The sequence below is a fragment of the Mytilus edulis genome, chromosome 2 (genome assembly GCF_963676685.1).
Source record: "Mytilus edulis chromosome 2, xbMytEdul2.2, whole genome shotgun sequence".
NCBI classification, from domain to species: domain Eukaryota; kingdom Metazoa; phylum Mollusca; class Bivalvia; order Mytilida; family Mytilidae; genus Mytilus; species Mytilus edulis.
In genome coordinates, this window is record NC_092345.1 from 17,538,294 (window position 1) to 17,559,719 (window position 21,426).

A 21,426-nucleotide genomic window follows, 5' to 3' on the forward strand; every position below is an offset into this window, starting at 1 on the left:
CGCATGTATAGCGGCAAAACTACATGTGTATAACAAAATGCAGGATCAGAATAAAAGGGCCGATGCATGGACCCACGAAGAAACGGTCCTTTTAATTGAATTATTTGGGGATGAAAGAGAACACAATAAATTGGAAAACACATCAAGACGAAACCAGGAAGTTTTCCGTAGAAGAAGGACGAAAGATACCAGAGGGACAGTCAAACTCATAAATCGAAAATGAACTGACAACGTCATGGCTAAAATTGAAAAAGACAAACAGACAAACAATTATAGTAGACATGACACAACATAGAAAACTAAAGAATAAGCAACACGTACCCCACCAATCCGTAGAATATGCACGGTTTATATGAAGGATAGAGTATTACACTTTATTCGATCAACCAGGATTGTAGTCGGAGAATTAAGAGATTAAAAGCAAATTAAAAGGCAAGAATAAAAAGTATAGAGGGAAAACAAGGATATCGTTTCCGTACCACGATAGAATAGACACCATAATAGGAATACGACCTTCATTGAGTCCTGTATCACCATCAGAATTATTAAATTCCAAGGATAACGCGAGTGATAATGCCGGGGAAAATAATCCCAATGAAAACAATTGGAGATTTGTGTATTTATTTTTGCCTTTCTTGTATTTTAAAAGCGTATTCGAAATATCAATACATTTTTGCACTTACACTCGGTTGTAACTTTATTACATTGAAAATTATAAAAAAAAAACACAATTTTTCTGTGTACATCCCGTTAGTAATTTCAGAATTATATGTTGTATATGGAAATTACTTGTGTAGACAGAGGCTTATTAAAAGGGGGTACCTACATTTGTGGTTGCTTCATGTTCATTTTATATGTCTCAATCAAAACTTATCCTAGTTTGATTGACTCGGGTTCCCTTTTTAAAGAACCTCGATACGCATTTAACATACAAATGAAATATATGTCAAGCAATGGGCTATCTAGTCCAGAAGGCGTCACAGATTATTAGCCTTTCAAGACGTCATAATCTTATGGAACAAGCTAAGGGCTCACAGTTACTACCAATGAATGAACACACTTTGTATTCCATATAAAATGAATTGAAGCTTTATATATTTAGACACGGAAGATGAAGATGACACAAGTGACATGTCCAGGCAACCTGGGACTCGACCAAGATCAGAAATTCCCGGACCATCAAGATCTGGAACCATCCAGACCAGGGTCAACAGGAATACCAACAAAGCAGAGGTGAAATATAGCACTATTATTTAAAAGAAAACATATGATCCATCAATCCTTGAGACAACTAAAAAATATTACACGGTAATTCGCAAAATGTAAAGAAACATCGCTTTAATTTTTGTTTCTCGTCTTCCACTCGGAGCAAACAACTCTCACTTAACCATAAATATTTAAGACGACTCCTTGCACAGGTCTGAGCAGAATTCTTACCAATTTGGCTAACGTCACTGTATTGTGAACATCACTGCAGCTATGAAGATGTCAATAAATTAAAATAAAGCTTTGACATATTCTGTCATAATAATACCGGAATAGCCCGACAAACATACTTGGCTGCATAGATCATATTTTGTGTTAATTTCTTTTTAGAAGGTAAAAAATCATTTTTAAAATAATGCAATCTAAACTACGTTGCATACTCGCACATTTTATATGATTGCACTGTATTGAATTTTCTAGGAACAAAAATGTAAACAACAAAAAGAAGAGACTTAGCTGAAAATATGAGGCAATGGAGAAAACATCAGAAACATACAGTTTTGGGAGTTTGAGGAAGCACGTTCAAAACTAGAAACAGCGCAGGAAGAAAACAAGTAGAAAGAAGATCTTTAATGATGGAAAGTTAACTAGTCTTAGATGCATGAAATTTTTTAATAGCTGTTAATTACTTTGAACAAGCAGTAAATGCGAGTATTCTTGTATCTGTTCCTAAGTTTCCATTTTGTTGTTGGGATATACAAGTACCCTTCTACGTCTACTTTGTGTTTTTGTTAGATGTATTCTTATTTGTATCCATCTGATGAGTTTACCCTTTTTCAATTGATTTTAGTCTGTTCTTCTGTTGTACTGTTACACCATTGTCCCAGGTTAGGGGGAGGGTTTAGCACCTAGGCTATTAATATGTTAAACCCCGTTACATTTTGTATGTGCTTGATTTAAGTCAGGAGCCTGTAATTCTGTGGTTGTCGTTTGTTGATGTGTTAAATATTCGTTTTCTGTTCATTTATTGTAAGTTAATTAGGCCGTTAGTTTTCTCGTTTATGTCATATTGGGGTCTTTTATTGCTGACTATGCGGCATGTACTTCGGTCATTGGTGAAGGCCGTACGGTGACCTGTAGTTCTTAATTTCTTGTTCATTTGGTCTCTTGTGGGGAGTTGTTTCATTTGCAGTTATACTAAAAAAAATTTTTATTCTTGGTCGATCATTTACGCAGTTTTTCAACATACCATTAACGCAGTTTTTCTACTTATGAATTCGACGTTTACTCAGATACCTGAATATTTTGACACATTTGGACAAACTCTCGCGTTATCCTCAATGAACTTTTCAAACTACTGTGCGCTTAGACAAGTTAAAGGCATGTAAATGTGTAGAACGTAAATAAGATTTCACGGTATTTCTTTTGATTCATTTTGGATTGTTAGCTGGTTCACTTGACAAATACTTAATTGATATTTTTCTAATTGCTACTGATATTTTGACCAATTTATGACAATTTTATTACAGAAAAATTGTTCGTCCGATCTAATAAATCGAGGATAATGAATGACGTAAAAACAACAAAACTCAACAGTTACGGATACCCTTTTATAAAAAAATAATACAGTTACGGATATCAGTTTTTACAGTTACCAATATCATCGCGTGTTTTTCGACGACCAAATTTTCCATTTAGCGGTCAAACTAGTAAAAAACCCATAGTATATCAGGTTCAAATTTAGTAAATAATTTTAAAAGACACGAAATACCGAAGAATAGAACATAGTTATAACAAAATCGACAAAAGAAATATTGACCAGAAACATCGTCCACCATCTTTGGATATACGTTATCGCAGTTACGGAGATCACATTTACACCAGTGATTATGCAAGTTCCTTGACACACTTTTTTGCTCTAAAATGACTGAAAACTTGAAGAACACCAATATCAAAATTTGAACTTGGCAATCAACAGAAACAATAACTTCATTCAAGTTTTGTCAAGTGTGTGTATCAGTGTATTAACACATACATTTTATTAATTATTTCTATTTATACACAATGGTTACAGTTTTACGGGTAATTAGGTCTAATCGATTGCATTTTTTAATTGAATTGTGAACACAAGAGGTTTATATATAACCGATAGAGATCGTTAAGAATAAAGAAAATGTGAACGCTAACTGGTTCTATTTACATCGATTAAAATTAGATCGATAAAAAACAAATGCTAGTGTGAATGGGATCCTAGATCACATTTATGTTAAGAGACCAGCTAAATCCCGCCTCCGGGTGCGGATTTTTTTGCTGTGTGGAAGACCCATTGGTGGCCTTTTGCTGTTTTCTGCTCTTTGGTCGGGATCTTGTCACATTGATACATCCCCCCTTTCCATTTGAAATTGTATTACTCGACTTAAAAAAAAGCTATATTTAAAGAAGATGTGATAGAATTTCCAATGAGACAACTTTCTAATAGAGACCATATGATAAGGAAATACCTACAGGTCGATAGCTTAAAACGCTTGGCACAGTGCAGGCGGTGAAGTCACGTTGTCACAGACGCAGGTGTTTGATATCCAGGTGCTAAAAGAACCAAAAAAAGTGCTAATACAAAGTTGCAGTTTTAACTTTAATTTGTTGGGATATATTTTATTACTTACACAGGGTGCTAGTGACCTTATACGATTTGTATACCTGCTTTATTGATTTCAAAAAAGCCTTTGATAAAGTTTGGCATGAAGGCTTATTTTATAAATTAAGAAAACTTGGTGTTAGTGATCTATTTTATAATGTTGTTAAAGATATATATAGTAAAACTTTATTGTCAGTGAAAATTGACCCTACAGTTGAACGGCAAACGATTTAATGGCTTCATTGGTCACGTGATAAAAGGTCAGAGTTTACGATTTTTTTGTAAACGTGCATGCCTCGTGGTTTTTGGACTCGTATCGTCTTATTTGTACTCGTACATTAATAAAAACCAAAGTGTTCAATTCTAGATTGAATAAGCTTTCTTATTTTATATAATTATAATAAAAAAGTATTGTTAAAATGTTATAAATTCACGAGCGAAGTGAAACTTTTTTTCTGAAAATTTGCGTAGGTCCACGGAAAATCCTTAATAAATCCTTAAATAGGTTTGGTAACGTGTTGAGAGGTATAAAATATGAAGTAAAACCATTTTTTGCTCCTAATATTACAATATCAGATCACAAAAACCCCGGATACGCAATTCTGTCAGATTATTCGTGGCGAAGCGGAGATCAAAGGGAGATAACTCGGTACGCGCATCGTAGGAAATTGCAAGTTCACAATAGTAAATATGAGTAAAATTAATGATTGCAGATCTATTTCGACGAGTTCTTGAATACCGTTCAATATTCCATGTTCCTCTACTGTTGTAACATTAAAATAGTCATGGAAGTTCAAGTTCTTACAGGTTTTTGAACACTTCCAAAGAAGACACTTACCAACATTTTATATCAGACTGACTCTCTGAAACTTGAATATATTGTATATATGCTCAAACACCCTTTTAGTAGATACAAGGATACAAGATGGGTTTATCAGTCATTTGTCAGAAGAACCTGTGTAACAATAGAAGCAGAAGCAGAAGATTACATTTAAACAAAAATATGGGGGAAAAAAGGAAATACATGTATATAGTCTTCAAAATTGTGACCATTACCATAGATTGAAAATAAAATCAATCTGAAGTAGCCAGAAGTACATGTACAATTTTTGTTTTATTATAGCTGCTTTAAGATACAGTTGCAGATCTCAGGGAGTCTGATGATTGGAACCTCCTCTTTTTATGGAAGATTAATGCATTTGAATGGGATCATGCATATAGTTGGAACCCTCCTTTTTATCCTTGGTTGAGAATACCACCACTTATGTTTAAAATTTTCTGGATTCACCCTGAGATAAGAAACTACATAAGTTGCACAAGTTCTGTTGCTTGCCTTAATCAAGAGAAAAAATCTGAACATTCAAAGAACCAGAAAGGGATTTAAAACATAATAATCAACACAAAGATCACTGAACAAAAGCTGACTATTGTAATCTGACATATCCTGCAGTTATCATAAATCCTGTTATATGTATAAATATTTGAAGTTTTGCTTTATATTTTTTCTTCTTTCTTATATTTGAATTCAAAAGTCCTGCAACCAACTGTTAAGTGCTTGATAATCAATTATTGATTGGATAATAACATCAGCTGACCAGTAAATAAAATTTGAAAATGCTTAGTTGAAATAAAATAGTGGTATTATGTCATTAGATATACTGAATCAACTTCAAATTTAATCCAAATTCACATTTACCTGCACTAAAATGCATAGTCAATTGGACTACAAAAACCTGAGACTACTTCAATGTATAACATAGAGATTGTGGTCACCTCCCATGTTATAGTAGTCTTAAACAAAAACAAAACTGACTTCACTTAAATACAGTATGTTCAGAATTTTTTTGAAAAAGGACAAAGTTCAAAAAGAAATTTATTATTCTGATATCAGAAATAATCTCATAGTATCAAAGCAGAATGTCAGTTCTTTTAATTGAGATAACCAGTTCAATCACATTATTTTCTTTTATAAAAAAAAAATGATATTATCTGGATTTACAATCATTGACTAAGCTTGTCATCAACTCACTTACTTTACAAATGCTTTTAAAAGTTAACCTGTCAGTACTAAAATAAATAATTGTGGTATAAGACAAGATATTTTATTCAAATTAAAGGGCATATGAAGAGCAAAGTAATGTACATGTATTACAATGATTTATATATGTGTATATATAATGGATCAATGATGTTGATATAAATCAGATAAATATGGAGATAACCAACTCCATTCTTAGATTTTAAACCACAGCTAGTTCAGAGCCACACATATATTTGAAAAGGCATATAATAATTATATCTTCAATTAACAGGCAAATATTCCCAAATGCCCAATTAAAACATTATCTGTACTCTCTATATATATTGATAACTTTCTGAGTTCAAACCATTTATTTTAAATTGCAACACAGTCACTTTTCAATGCCTCTAGGTTTTCTTAAAATAAAGAGCCAATTAGATTTGTCACTTGTGCTTAACTTTTCACAACTTTTTTTTTAACTTATTATTATAAGAGAGGGACGAAAGATACCAAAGGGACAGTCAAACTCATAAATCTAAAACAAACTGACAACGCCATGGCTAAAAATAAAAAAGACAAACAGAAAAACAATAGTACACACGACACAACATAGAAAACTAAAGAATAAACAACACGAACCCCACCAAAAACTAGGGGTGATCTCAGGTGCTCCGGAAGGGTAAGCAGATCCTGCTCCACATGTGGCACCCGTCGTGTTGCTTAAGTGATTACAAATCCGGTAAATAGTCTAATTCGGTAGGTCATATTCATGAAAGGGAAGGGGATTGTAGTTACGACGTAAGGAACATATCCAATATCATTTGTGAAACGGTTATTCCATAAGGTTATTCCATAACGGTCAACCAACTCGTGATGGCGTCCGTAAAATTTACGAAGGGATGATTTCAACTTCACCATTTGGAACTCTTGGTTTAATAGCTTCCTGGTGAGCAGCAAACCTCTATCAAGAAAATCATGATAGGAAATGCAAGCACGGGAATATCGTATCAATTGGGAGATATATACCCCGTATGCAGGTGCTGCTGGAATGTTGCTACTTAGAAATGGAAAGTTCACAATTGGAAAGCTGAAATCATCTCTTTTGTCGTAAAGTTTTGTTTTCAACCGACCCTCATTGTCAATTTCTAGATGTAAGTCAAGATATGAAGCCGACTTAACTGTATCTGTAGTATCCTTTATCTCTAGTTCGATTGGATGGATGCGTTCCACATAGTCACCAAATTTTGAATTGTTTAGTGAAAGAACATCATCTATATAGCGGAAAGTAGAGTTAAAGGATATTGCTAACTTCTTATCTTTCTTCCTAAGAAGTTCCTGCATGAAGTCAGCCTCATAATAATAAAGAAACAAGTCGGCGAGTAGAGGGGCACAGTTTGTTCCCATTGGAATGCCGACAGTCTGTTGAAAAACACGTCCTCCGAACGTAACAAATATGTTGTCAATCAAGAAATCAAGCATCTTGATAATATCAGTTTCAGAGAATTTTTTGTTTGAATCAGAGTGATTCTTTACAAAGTAGGATTTATCCCTCCCTAAGACAAGATACTTGTATCTACGTTGGCCATTCTTTTTTATGAAGCAAAGTAATATCAACTCTTTCAATTTGTCTTTTAGTTTGGAATGTGGAATACTTGTGTACAGGGTAGAAAAGTCAAATGTTTTAATACTGTTACAAGATGAAAGAGAGTTAGATTGTATGTACTCTAAAAGATCTTTTGAATTTTTAAGTATCCACATCTGATTCACGCCACCTCTAGAATAGGCAGTTTCACAATAACTTTGAAGCCCGTCTTTGATTGCTGATAAAATAGATGTTAATAATTTAGAAAGAGGTTTCGTGGAGCACTGGGAAGACCCAGCAATATACCGTTGTTTGTAAGGACACTTATGTAGTTTAGGTATCCAATACAGTGATGGAAGATCCAGTTCTTCATCTTTGGTTCTTAAAAACTTATAAAGGGGAAACTGACATTTATGGTATAGTTGCCAATGACATAACAGCCTGGAAACTTATCACCAGAGTCCAAGTCTCTGTTAGCAGTGACAGTTAAATTACAAGTCACTTGACATACATCAACAATTAATACATTCCATTGTTTTAAGGCAAATGAGGAAAATAAGAGTAACAATAGCTTTTGCCTTACTACATGCACAAGAGAATATTAGAAATTATAATATAAATTAGAAAATATCAGAGGCAAAAAAGACAGGACTTAGCCACTGGACTTTTAGTAAAGTACCCTTACTAACCCTTAGAGGAGCTGCTGTATACTAGAAAAAATTATATTGATGATTTGACCCCATCAATCAGCATTTTAGCATTACATTATTGTCAATTGCTATCTGCTCTATTTGTTCCAACCTGTCATGAGAGTCAAAATGTATTCCTAGGGTGGGAATTAAACCCATGTACGTTCATTTACTTTATTGTTCTTTGTGTACACAAAATGTACATGTCCATGAAATATATCAAATGCAAAAAATGCTGTAATGTATCATTACACCCTCATTAGTTAAGGACCAAGTAAAAGAAGTCCCTGCACCTACCTAGACGTATTTCTTGGGTAAGATTTATTATATAACTATTGAAAGTATAACACCATAAAGGTTATTGGTAAGTATATAGTAACATAAACGTGCAATTCAAGTAAACAAACTGTCAAACATAAACAATCTACCACGTGTTTGTCTGCTGTGCTTGAAAACGACCCATCAGGCTTATTTACACGAATTTTTGCTCAAGCAGACAGTTAAATATGTCCGTTTACGTTATGGGGTCTGTTAAGAATGTATTTGCTGTTATAAAATGTGTATGCATGGAAATATAAGGAAGATAACATTGATTTTTACCGTAACTTTTGAATACACAACATTCCCAAGGTATCCCCACAAAACACATGGCTACTTTGTAACGACGGCTGGTAACGTGTAGCCACTTTCTAACGGCAAATGCCATTGGATGATCTTCAAAGATCAATAATAAAATTGCTAATAAATGATTGGATACGAAATTCTGTCAGATTATAAATAGGTGAAAAATGTAAACATTGAAATCCGCCATCTTGACGTAGGAAACAAACTAATTTTCAGTCTTGGATGAAAGGACATTGCGCACATTGCCAGCGTATCATGCATAAACAGTCATCTGCAAATATATCTTTCAATTTGTGTTTTACACTTACTTTTCTATGTTTTAGTTAATTTAATGTTTTAATTTACTACAGAATGGGACATCGTTCTCAAAGATGCCGTAACAAAAATTATAGGTGGCGCTGTTTGTGGGCGTAAACATTTTACATACGGGTTCTTTTTTTGTCGACAAATTGACCTCTATCTGTCAGATTCAGGCGTTTGCCTTCCAACTGCTAATCATGTAACTGACACTTTTTCATCTTTTAAATAGGAGTGAGACAGGGAGCTATTTTAAGTCCCATCTTATACAACATTTTTGTTAATGATATTCCAGAAATATTTGATGAGGATTGCTTTCCAGTTAAACTAAATAATACAAAACTTAATTGTCTGATGTATGCAGATGATCTAATTTTGCTTTCTGAAACTCCTAGGGGTCTACAAGAATGTCTTGATAAACTACAGATCTATTGCAATAATTGGGGACTGGAAGTTAATATTACTAAATCCAAAGTCATGATTTTTAGCAATTCTGGTAGACTTCTTTCTACTCAATTTCATTTAAATAATACCCCCCTAACGAACACAAAAAATTATACCTTCTTGGGTGTCAAATTTAGTATTAATGGCAAATTTACAGATGCCCAACATGAAATGTATAATAAAGGGTTAAAGGCCTTATTTAAACTAAAAAAATGTTTCTCAGGTCATAAACCAAAAATAAAAACTCTCATTCATGTTTTTGACCATACAGTTAAATCCGTCTTAATGTATGGCAGTGAAATATGGGGTGACATTAACTTTCACAAACTAAACACTCAAGGGGATAACTATTTCAAAAAACTATGTGGAGACCTGGCAGTAGAGAAGGCTCATTTAAGCTTTTGTAAATTTATACTTGGCGTAAGTAAAAAAGCAACAAATATTGCAGTTATGGGTGAACTGGGCAGATATCCTCTATTTTTGGAGGTTTTGTTAAATATGTTTAAATATTACATACTTTAAAAAAATCTGATGACTTATTATTAAAAGAGGCTTTCAACCTCTCAAAATCTCTACATGATGAGCAGAAAAAGAGCTGGTATACCAGTATTCAAACTTTATTTAAATACTTTAGCATCAATGAAAATTATGCACTTAATTTAAAGACGAAGTTAAAAAACTATTTATGCAAAAAGATGCAATCAAAATATGATTTAATATGGCAAACTGAGCTTAATAATGATTTCAGAGGCAATAAACTATATGGTAACAAGCTCAGAACTTATAGACTTTTTAAAAGCAGATTTCGCTTAGAAAATTACCTTTTGCAGGAAAATTTTAGATATAGACATTATTTAACAAAATTCTGTATCAGTGCTCACGATTTAGAGATTGAGAGGGGAAGGTACAAAAATCTGACAGTGTCAGAACGTATCTGTAAATTGTGCGGTACCGAGGTTGAGGATGAAATTCATTTTCTTCTTCAGTGCCACAAACTTTCAAATATTCGTTTCAACTTTTTAAATGAAATAAAACAACGGTTTAAAAATTTTAGTGGTTTAGATATTAAATCACAATTTATTTGGCTAATGTCCTATGAAGATATTTTCATACTCCAGAAACTCGGAGAATTATTGGAAAATTTATCCTCATATAGGAAAGTTTCCTTAAATGATATATTGATATAGAAATGCCCAGTGACCCCCCTTATATTATTAATTTAAACACTGTGCTTGTTGTATTCTTGTAAATATTTTTTGGTTTGATTGGTTTTTTTTTTTTTTTTTTTTTTTTTTTTTTTATAACATTGTGTCTTAATCATATTGAATCACTTGTAATCATTTGTATGTAATTAATGTTGATTGTTCTGCTCCTTGTGGGCGCTTTGATTAGCAATAAAATATATTTGAAATTTGTATGTGGAGTCAGTAAATTCAATATGGGATGAGAGCGAAGATCAAATCTCCATATGTAATTAATTGACCCCATATATATCGTATTGGGTCACTAGCACACTATGTATCAAATTTATCCTACCGACTATAGTCAAATTTGGTATTTAGACAAGTGACCTATCAAGTTATCTATTATTTAAAACATAGTATTTCTAACCTACTCAAATTTGGTTATACATTTGAAAAAAGACCAATGCTAACAATAGCAACTGGTAAGCAGTACATGTGTTTTATGGATTCCTTTCAATCGTTTATCAATTACTTCGTCTGTTGAAACCTTTCAGATTTTTCCTCAACACCGTGTTGTTCTTAACTAACGCGATTGGTTTGAACCAATCATATTCAAATTTTTCAAATTCAAAATTCAAAATTCAAATATTTATTGCCATGTAAACTTTAAACATTAAGTTTGTGACATACAAAATAATAAACAATATAACTATATTTCACATATATATATATACACAATCATTCATTTACAGTAAATATTCCAGTGTCCCCTGTCCTCAGTTCTAATGACCTTTTGATGTAGGACCCCAATTTATTTACTTGTGATGGTGTTGATGGATTGAGTATAAAAATCAACTTTTCTTCATCAGATAAATCTTTAACAGAAAAATTAAAATCCAAATTGTTAAAAAAGTTATTTCTTAGTTCCAAATTTAATTTACAATCTAATATAAAATGTTTTTCGTTTTCTAATGTTTTATATTTAAGGCATAATCTCTGCTCTTTAGGAATATTAGTATGTCTGCCTTTTTCTATATCTAAATTATGGTCACTAATTCTTAGTTTTGTTATTAATTTTCTATATGTAAAGTTTGATGTTCTTAAATAGTCTTCAAAACATAAATTTTGTTTAAGATTCTTATATAAATAAAGTTTACTTTTTTCATCAATGTTTTGCATCTTGTCATGTATCAAATTTTCAAAGTAGTTTTTAGAGCTTGTTTTTATATAAACTTTAAATGAATTATTTATTTTTTTGTCTGAACTAGTATTTTGTTGAATTTGTGCTATATCTAAATTAAGTTCACTTAGAATATTTTTTACATATGTAAACCAGGAGTATACTCCTTCTGAGTCTAAGTTTTTACTAAGCGTGTAAGCTTCTTTCAAAAGAGGATTTAACTTACAGCATTCAAATCTCTTTAAATATAATAAAGTTTGTGTTTTAATATTAAATTCTATAAGAAGTCTCCCCAATTCAGCTCTAGTTGCAAGATTAGATGCATTCTTTCTTGTTCCTAGTAAAAATTTACAAAAATGCAAGTGTAATTTTTCAATTGGACTTTGTTCTGCAAAACTTAAAATATCTACTTCTTTTCCAGAATTTAAAGCTCTATTTTTTGCTCTAAAAAGAGATATATATGTGTCTAAATATGTAACTTCAGAGTTGTATATCATTATTGGTTTTATGAGGGAATCAAAGAGGTGGCATGCAACTTTGTAAGTTTGGTAAATTATTCAAAGACTTTGTGTAAGCTTTCAACCCAAATAATGCTTTGGGCTTTTTTGACAAGTTCTTTAGTACTATGAGACATGTTGCCATTGCATTTAATTAATAAGCCTAAAAATGAGTATTCTGATACATTATCAATGTTACTGTTTTTAAAATTTAAAAATGATTTTTCTAGTTTAGAGCATGTCCTATTAAATATCATAGATTTTCATATTACTAGCAATGTTAAGTAGTTAAGCTAAATATGTATGCGTAGTTTCTAGTTTCTGTTTATATATCTATGTCATCATCTTAATTTGTTTATGTGCAGGGAAGAAGCTACACAAGTCAACTAATACCAAAAAGTCAACTGTACAATGTACGCCAATTTGTAAACAGCCATTGTATTAGCCATCCTGTGCTTATCGACGACAGAGAATACCACCATCCTATGACCAACATGAATATGCGTTCTAAGATAGTTATGGTTTGGAAAAATATCTATTGACATCAATACCTTACTAGTCGCAAAACGAAATCTGAAATAATTGGTGACAGGTCATCGCAGATAACACAACAGCCTTACTGATTTCTTTAAGTGTATTTCATTATACAATGCCATATAATTGCAATTGGAACCAATAGTCGAGAATGTAAAGCTTTAAATCAGAATTGTATGTTTTAATATAACAATAATATAACAATTAAAATAAAAGAGCTGAGCTCGAATGCCCGACGTAATGCACATATTTTATTTATACAAGGGCACTTATTAAAAAATATATAACACTTTTTATAAATATCAAAGAGAAATGAAGGTTTCAGAGGACCTGTAATGCGATTTCTATTATAATGAATATTTCTAAGAATTGAACATATGAGAGCACTATTAGTGCATAATGCAATCAATGTTTCCAAGGGAAATAAATATTTTTTTAAGTAAATGATCAGCACGGATTTCCGATTGAGGCCGAGACATAAATGATATAAACCTTAAAATATACATAATGCGGGATTTCTCGCTACATTGAAGACCTGTTGGTGACCTTCTGCTGGTTTTTTTCTATGGTCGGGTTGTTGTCTCTTTGGCACATTCCCCATTTCCATTCTCAATTTTATAAAAATCTTACGAGAACTGCAACAATGCAATTTCCAGTTATATCAATATATCAAAGTGGCATGACCGAGCGGACGGACACCCCGATTTGTATTTCCATCGAAACGCTTTGCACGGGAAACAAAAGAGAAAGTTATCGGCTAGTGTATCATCTCATCTCAAAATCTTCCTTCAAAAGTTTATCGAAATCGGTGCCAGCTATGAATTCCATTAAAGCAGCGTCACAATCCTGATCAGTGATATCTTCTTGTTCGTCTTCTGATGAACTACAAAAATTATGGAAAAAGTTCAGAAATATAATATTGTGAAACATTTTTTTTTTATTGTCACTTTTGGCAGTCGTTATTCCAATGTCATTGTGACAAAAGTTCATGGTAAAACTTTATCAGGTACTCTTAAAGAACGAATTACGCTAAAAGTAATTTATTTTTTCAAAACAACCCAGTAGTAGTAAGATACAAACATGTATACGTCAAGAGTTTATGAAATGTTCCACATGATACATAATCATAAATGCATAATATACTTAATGTTTGAACTATTAGCTAAATAAATTACTTTCAATGAAAAACAGGCCTAAAAATATTGAACAAGAAAGTAAAAGCAAACTAAGTGATTGAAAAACAAGAACTATCTTTAAAAAAAGATATCCGACGTATGTAAATTTGAGTATTATGTTTAAAACTATCATTTCGATAACCTTCAGAAGCACAAAAATACTATTTAACTAACGTTTTCTCTGTTTGTGTTCAGTATTCTCGGTCCTCGTATCTTTCTGTTTACATTCACCAAAACCCCGCGGAAATCTCATATGCGTAGGTGCGTTCTTAAAGTCATGTACGTTCGTACAACAAAGTTTACATAAAAAATTATATAATAATTATTGTCCCGAATAAACAGCTGTCACGGATGCAAAGAGCTATTGGAGAAACAATTATTTTAATAAAAATATAAATCTTTGTAAGATCTAGTTCAAATATTTATAGTTTTTCACTTGCTTTCCATCACGATATAATTAACGAGACGTTTTTTTCAAACACAACCAAATCACCCACCATGACAGCATTTTGTCCAATCACAGAAAGGATTTTCGAGTATGCGTATTCTGTTGCCATAGTTAAGCGTCCTTAAGTTCAAAGGGCACAAACCGAAACTATACCGACTACGTCGGTAAAACATCAGATTACCTCATTTTTATTGTCCATATAAATTTCTCATATTCGGACTTTCCGTCTGTCTTCGGAGAATCTGAAAAACAAATTTGTGATATAATATGGAACATGAAATAAGCATTTCTTTTTTCGAAGCCTTTAATTTATAGGCGCAATTTTAATTACTTGGAAAAATTGCATTACTAATCAAATGTACATTATAACGTAATGTATTCAAGCGATGGCACTGCCACTCTGAATAGTTTGGCATCATTCAGAGAATATATATTTTGTTACTATCAGAATTTGTCTTACCATCAGAATTTGTCCCAAAATTGTGTTCCTTTGGTTTATTTGGGTATAAATGTGTCCATTTTGGTGTGTCCATTATGAGAAGTGGCAATGAACGTATCTGTAGATCTTTACATGTAAAAGGAGACGTGTGATGAACACCATCTGAAGTAATAAAAAAAATCATAAATAAAGACTTGCATGTTATGGTAGTGTTTTATGTGAAGTGATTTGTTTTTAGCTCACCTGGCCTAAAAGGCCATGTGAGCTTTTCTCATCACTTGGCGTCCGTCGTCGTCGTCGTCGTTAACAATTTTTCAAACATCTTCTCCTCTGAAACTACTGAATGGATTTGAATGAAACTTAACATGATTGTTCCTTAGTATATCCTGCACAAAATGTGCGCTTCGATTTTTGATCCGTCAAAAAACATGGCCGCCGTTACTTAAAATAGAACATAGGGGTCAAATGCAGTTTTTGGCTTATATCTCAAAAACAAAAGCATTTAGAGCAAATCTGAAATGGAGTAAAAATGTTCATTAGGTCAAGATCTATCAGCCCTGAAATTTTCAGATGAATCAAACAAACCATTGTTGGGTTGCTGCCACTTAATTGGTAATTTTAAGGAAATTTTGCAGTTTTTGGTCATTATCTTGAATATTATTATAGATAAAGATAAACTGTAAACAGCAAAAAAGATCAGCAAAGTAAGATCTACAAATAAGGTAAATGACCAAAATTGTCAATTGACCCCTTAAGGGGTTATTGTCCTTTAATGACAATTTTTCACAATTTGTTCATCATATTTGCTAACTTTAAAAAATCTTCTCCTCTGAAACTACTGAATGGATTTGGTTAAAACTTAGCATGATTGTTCCTTAGATTATCCTGCACAAAGTGTGTGCTTTGATTTTTGATCCGTCAAAAAACATGGCCGCCGTTACTTAAAATAGAACATAGGGGTCAAATGCAGTTTTTGGCTTATATCTCAAAAACGAAAGCATTAAGGGCAAATCTGACATGGAGTAAAAATGTTCATTAGGTCAAGATCTATCAGCCCTGAAATTTTCAGATGAATCAAACAAACCATTGTTGGGTTGCTGCCACTTAATTGGTAATTTTAAGGAAATTTTGCAGTTTTTGGTCATTATCTTGAATATTATTATAGATAAAGATAAACTGTAAACAGCAAAAAAGATCAGCAAAGTAAGATCAGCAAAGTAAGATCTACAAATAAGTTAATATGACCAAAATTGTCAATTGACCCCTTAAGGGGTTATTGTCCTTTAATGACAATTTTTCACAATTTGTTCATCATATTTGCTTACTTTAAAAAATCTTCTCCTCTGAAACTACTGAATGGATTTGGTTAAAACTTAGCATGGTTGTTCCTTAGATTATCCTGCACAAAGTGTGTGCTTTGATTTTTGATCAGTCAAAAAACATGGCCGCCGTTACTTAAAATAGAACATAGGGGTCAAATGCAGTTTTTGGCTTATATCTCAAAAACGAAAGCATTAAGAGCAAATCTGACATGGAGTAAAAATGTTCATTAGGTCAATATCTATCAGCCCTGAAATTTTCAGATGAATCAAACATCCAATTGTTGGGTTGCTGCCACTTAATTGGTAATTTTAAGGAAATTTTGCAGTTTTTGGTCATTATCTTGAATATTATTATAGATAAAGATAAACTGTAATCAGCAAATATGATCAGCAAAGTAAGATCTACAAATAAGTCAATTTGACCAAAATTGTCAATTGACCTCTTTAGGAGTTATTGCCCTTTAAAGACTTTTTTCACAATTTGTTCATCATGTTGACTTACTTTAAAAAATCTTCTCTTATGAAACTGCTGTATCAATTTCAGCCAAACTTAGGCTAAATGAGTTTCAGAGTTTCAGAGTATCTAGTATAAATTTTATATTTCATTTCCTTGTATGTCAAGAAACATAGCTCCTATGGCTAAAATAGAACATAGGAGAAAATGATTTTTTTTTGCTTTTGAAGAAAATAGGACGATTCAAAGAACATTTAAATAAATTGAAGAGCCAAAATAATCATTGATGAGAGATTAAACCAAAAAAATTCAGGTGAGCGATTCAGGCTCTTGAGAGCCTCTTGTTTATAAGTTAGTGTAATGACTTATCGTTTAAATTAATATGAAAGATTACAATATATGGACTATTAACCGTACTGAAAATTGTCAATTGAGGTAGTATTGCCTATAATTATAGTTGATCGTTGATCATCTCAACGAGATTGATTTTCTCGCTTGAGCCGGTACGGCGAAAGTGAGAAAAGCAATCGATTTGAGATGACCAATGATAATCTGTTTATCGTTATTTTACCTTTGACAACAGTGTCAATTTCAAGTCAATTTCATTAGCAACGCCACGTGCGCCCTTAGTTTCAGCGATAATGTTCATATTACTCGAGTCTTCTGAGATAGGAAATTACCAGTCAGTAAGATGAAAGGAAAATTTCGTAAATAGGGATAATCTGCTTAATTCTTTAATACAAACCGTACACATTTTTGAATGAAAGGTTTTTCAGGAATTTTTTTGTGGGGTTTATTTTGGAAATAATCGTCAGTTTTCATAAATGGTTCTAATTGTTACTACAAGCATCGCCTGTGTATGGTGTATATCTATCTTAGTTCAAGATTTTCATGATAGAGGTATGCTGCTCAGAAGAAAATAAATAATCAAAGAGTATTATAGGAGGCAGATGAAATCATTCCTTTGACAATTTAACAGTTTGTTTGACCGTTCTGGAATGTCTGTTTAACAGATGGCTACGTAAAAATTCCTCATGTTGTAATCACAACCCCGTCCTTCTCTTCTTGAATTAATTCAACCCTTTTCACTGGGTTTGTACTTTCATGAACAACATGAAAACTGCTACATGTAGATCAGTACCTACTTACCCTTCTGGGTCACCATTTTTGGTGAGTTTCGTGTTGCTTAGTTTTAAGCTTTTAATGTTGTGTTTTAAATCGTTTTTTTGTCTTTTAATCGTTTTCCGTTTTGTTGTTTTTGAAATACTAGTTCGAAGCCCCTTTTGATGTATTTGCCACTCGTTTTTAATTCAAGTATAATTAAGCCAAAGTACTTACTGCCACGGCTGTAAGAAATTGAAACTCCTCCCAACAGTGAGGCACTGAAACGGCAGATGAAATTTCCCGGAGAAGAATCTTTCAAACACATCTCAGCTTCGGCTTTACTTATAAAACCAGCAATGTTTCTAAAAGTAAAAGTAAACTAGAACACACCCGCGAAATCGCGGGCATTCAGAGCGGAGTATGTAAAGTGTTGTTAGAAGTTTTATACCTCCTCCTTCATTTCCAAACTTCCCAATTTTTGGTTTTCTATCAATTTTAATATGAACATACATTTAGTATGTTATGAACATTTAAGTAAGGAGCCTGTAGTTCAATGGTTGTCGTTTGTTTGTGTGTTACATATTTGTTTCTCGTTCCTTTTTTGTACATAAATAAGGCCGCTAGTTTTCTCGTTTGAATTTTTTTACATCGTCATTTCGGGGCCTTTTAAAGCTGAGTATGCGGCGGTATGGGCTTTGCTCGTTGTTGAAGGCCGTACGGTGAACTATAGTCGTAAATTTCTGTGTCATTTTGGTTTCTTGTTGAGAGTTGTTTCAACATGGCAATCATACCACATCTTTTTTTTTTGTAATCAATGAATTTTGTAAAATATCTAATGAATGGAGAATTTCAGAAAAGGTATCAAAAGTTCACATGAATAATTTTAGCGCTTATCTGTATATTACTATATAAATAAAGTGTATTTACTTTCAATTCTTAGTTTAGTAATCATTCATGGTGGTCAATTGACATAGTATACAGACCCTCCATTTAATAAACTTTGAACAGAATTAAAATACACTTCATTCGTACTATTTGTTTGTTCAAAGTATACAGAAAAACGCAAACCGGAAGTATAATCTGACTTAAAATTTCGTCCAATGACGGGACAATATCCGGATGCCTTTTTTCTCGTTTTTCTCCCAAAATAACTCAATCTGAATAATCATATGAATGGATGACAAATGCGACTATGCACTGTACATATAGGACACAGAGTCGTGTTGATTAATTTACTGTGGAAAGAAGAGAAGCGACACCAAAAATGAGGTCTTCTCGTTTAATAGTATAGATACGTGTTTAGGATATCTAATATTTTTCGTCTCCAGTAAACATTTTGTTATTTATACTGTTAGTGTTTTACACCGCAAAAACGCTATGTGGAGAATAGCAGATATAACGGTCGTCCGTCCGTTTATCCTCCTGTTTGTTCATTTAAGCACCATGAAATGTCCAATGCTTGCTATATTTATTTATCTTTTAATTTAAATCAAGGGTTTATCACCAATGCCTTTACGATATCAATTTATGCCATTTTGCATTACAGTCAAATCTACATAAAACTACATTTTGCATTACAGTCAAATCTACATAAAACTACATTGTTAGCCAGGTCACATGTACAACTATTGTTCGTCTTCTACAATTACTACATATTAGTTGTCTATGAAGCAGTTATTCCTTATTCAAATAAAATCAAAAACACTTTCAAGCCTCCATTTCATAATTATTTTTTTTTAAATTTAAGATCTGTATTCCTAATGTTACTGGTGACTGACGCTATTCAAAAACTTTGTACACCAGTTATGTTCCATTGAAATAGAAATTATATGGACATGTTCATTGCTAGTGCCTCAAATATTATTATAAGTTATCCCAAGCGTTTACTTTTCGCAATATGTATGTCTAAGGCGAGTTCTCAAATCAATCGGTTCGAATTATTTCAAGAGAACTTATGCCGCTTGAAATATAATTTATATATTATATCTAAAGACCTGCACTTTTTGTCAGATTTTTACTTACTGTATATCAAATGGATATTTCAGCAAGGTCTTAAACCAGCACTTATAAACTTTTTTCACAAGATGTATGTCCAATGGAAATCATAAAATATTAAAAATGCAATGTTAGCGATCTGACAATAAAACAAATTTATTTTAACCACTTTAAATAAATAAAAAAAGAGCGAACAGAACAAATTGTAATTTAATTAAGACATTTGTGACATTAAATTTGCCTTTAAAGGTTAAAAGAATACTTAACTTACCCTTCGTTCCAAGCGACATACAAATAATCCTTTGTAAGACGCATGGTATTATAAAACAGGTCCCAGAAAGTGAAATCATGCTTCCTCAAGTTATCCTGAAAAAGAATAATAAATAAGACGACGTTTATCAATTTTCCGTTAACTACAAATCATTTGAAAATCTTAAAATTATGTGTAAATTATTTAATGTTTTACAGGTAATGTATACAGAAGATACATTATTATTTTGGATTAGTGTTGTCTGTTACGAATCGTCACTTATTCATTGTGCCAATTGTTTATATGGACATTAAAATTCAAAGATCGAAAATAGACTGACAATGGCATTGTTAAAAAAGGAAACTACAAACAGACAAATAATAGTACATAAGACACCAAAGACTAAGCAACTCGAACGCCATTAAAAACTGGGAGTGCTCGCCGGTGCTCTGGAAGGGTAGGCAGATCCTCCTCTGCATACGGAACTACACATTAAAATATGTTTTGTTTCGAACATACATATAAGCAGAATTGTAAAATAATATTTCATTTTTGACAAAATAAGCTAAAAGAACATGTATCATTGGCTTGCAAGTCGAAAGTTAGTCATTTGAATCTTTATTCATGCAAACCTCTCAACCCTGACTACGCTCAGCTTGGATGTCGAATGTTTAAAAAGAAAAAGAATATCATTATGGAAAGTGAGACTAGGCAGGCAACAGAAATGGTTTTTTTATTGACAGGTTCTGCCCACAAAAATCATCGATATACCGATACAATGGTAATTAATCGGTTGCTTTAAGGCTTTGCAATGGAATCAATTAAATATGGAGCCTTTATAGGAAGTTGTGACGTGTGAGCCATGGCTACGTGTTAAAGGTCGTACGTTGACCTATAATTGTTGTTTTACACATTGAGACTTGGATGGTGAGTTGTCTCATGGACACTATCACATCTTATTTCTATTTCATTGCTACCTTAGTGCCTGCATTTCTTTTGCCTAGGATTTAGTATTCTTATCATTTTGGTGCTATTTCCGTTATTTTGAATAGATCTTTAGAACGCTTTGAAGTTATTTGTTGTATTGTGTAGCGTCTACTGGCAATTTGGTGCAATTAGGATTGATTTATTATAATGTGCGACAAATAATGAATTAGAAAATATATAACCAGATGCTCCGCAGGGCGCAGCTTTATACGACCGCAGAGGTTGAACCCTGAACGGTTGGGGCAAGTGTGGACACAACATTCAAGCTGGATTCAGCTCTAAATTTGGATTGTGATTAAATAGTTGACACAGCATAGGTTTCTGACACAGAATGAATGTGGTCTAATGAACTTAAAAAAA

The 21,426-nt window shown here is 32.5% G+C and overlaps 1 protein-coding gene across 1 annotated transcript in view; it reads right to left on the reverse strand.

Moving 5' to 3' along the window:
- Positions 1–13,058: 13,058 nt before the first annotated feature.
- Positions 13,059–21,426, reverse strand: part of LOC139511600 (signal transducer and activator of transcription 5B-like) — a 32,956-nt gene continuing 24,588 nt past the window's right edge. The window contains exons 17-21 of the mRNA XM_071298470.1: positions 20,101–20,195; positions 18,069–18,196; positions 14,976–15,116; positions 14,697–14,757; positions 13,059–13,775 (exon numbers count right to left, since the gene is read on the reverse strand). Coding sequence (XP_071154571.1) covers positions 13,658–13,775; positions 14,697–14,757; positions 14,976–15,116; positions 18,069–18,196; positions 20,101–20,195 — 543 coding nt within the window. The 3' untranslated portion in view covers positions 13,059–13,657. The remainder of the gene's footprint in view (positions 13,776–14,696; positions 14,758–14,975; positions 15,117–18,068; positions 18,197–20,100; positions 20,196–21,426) is intronic.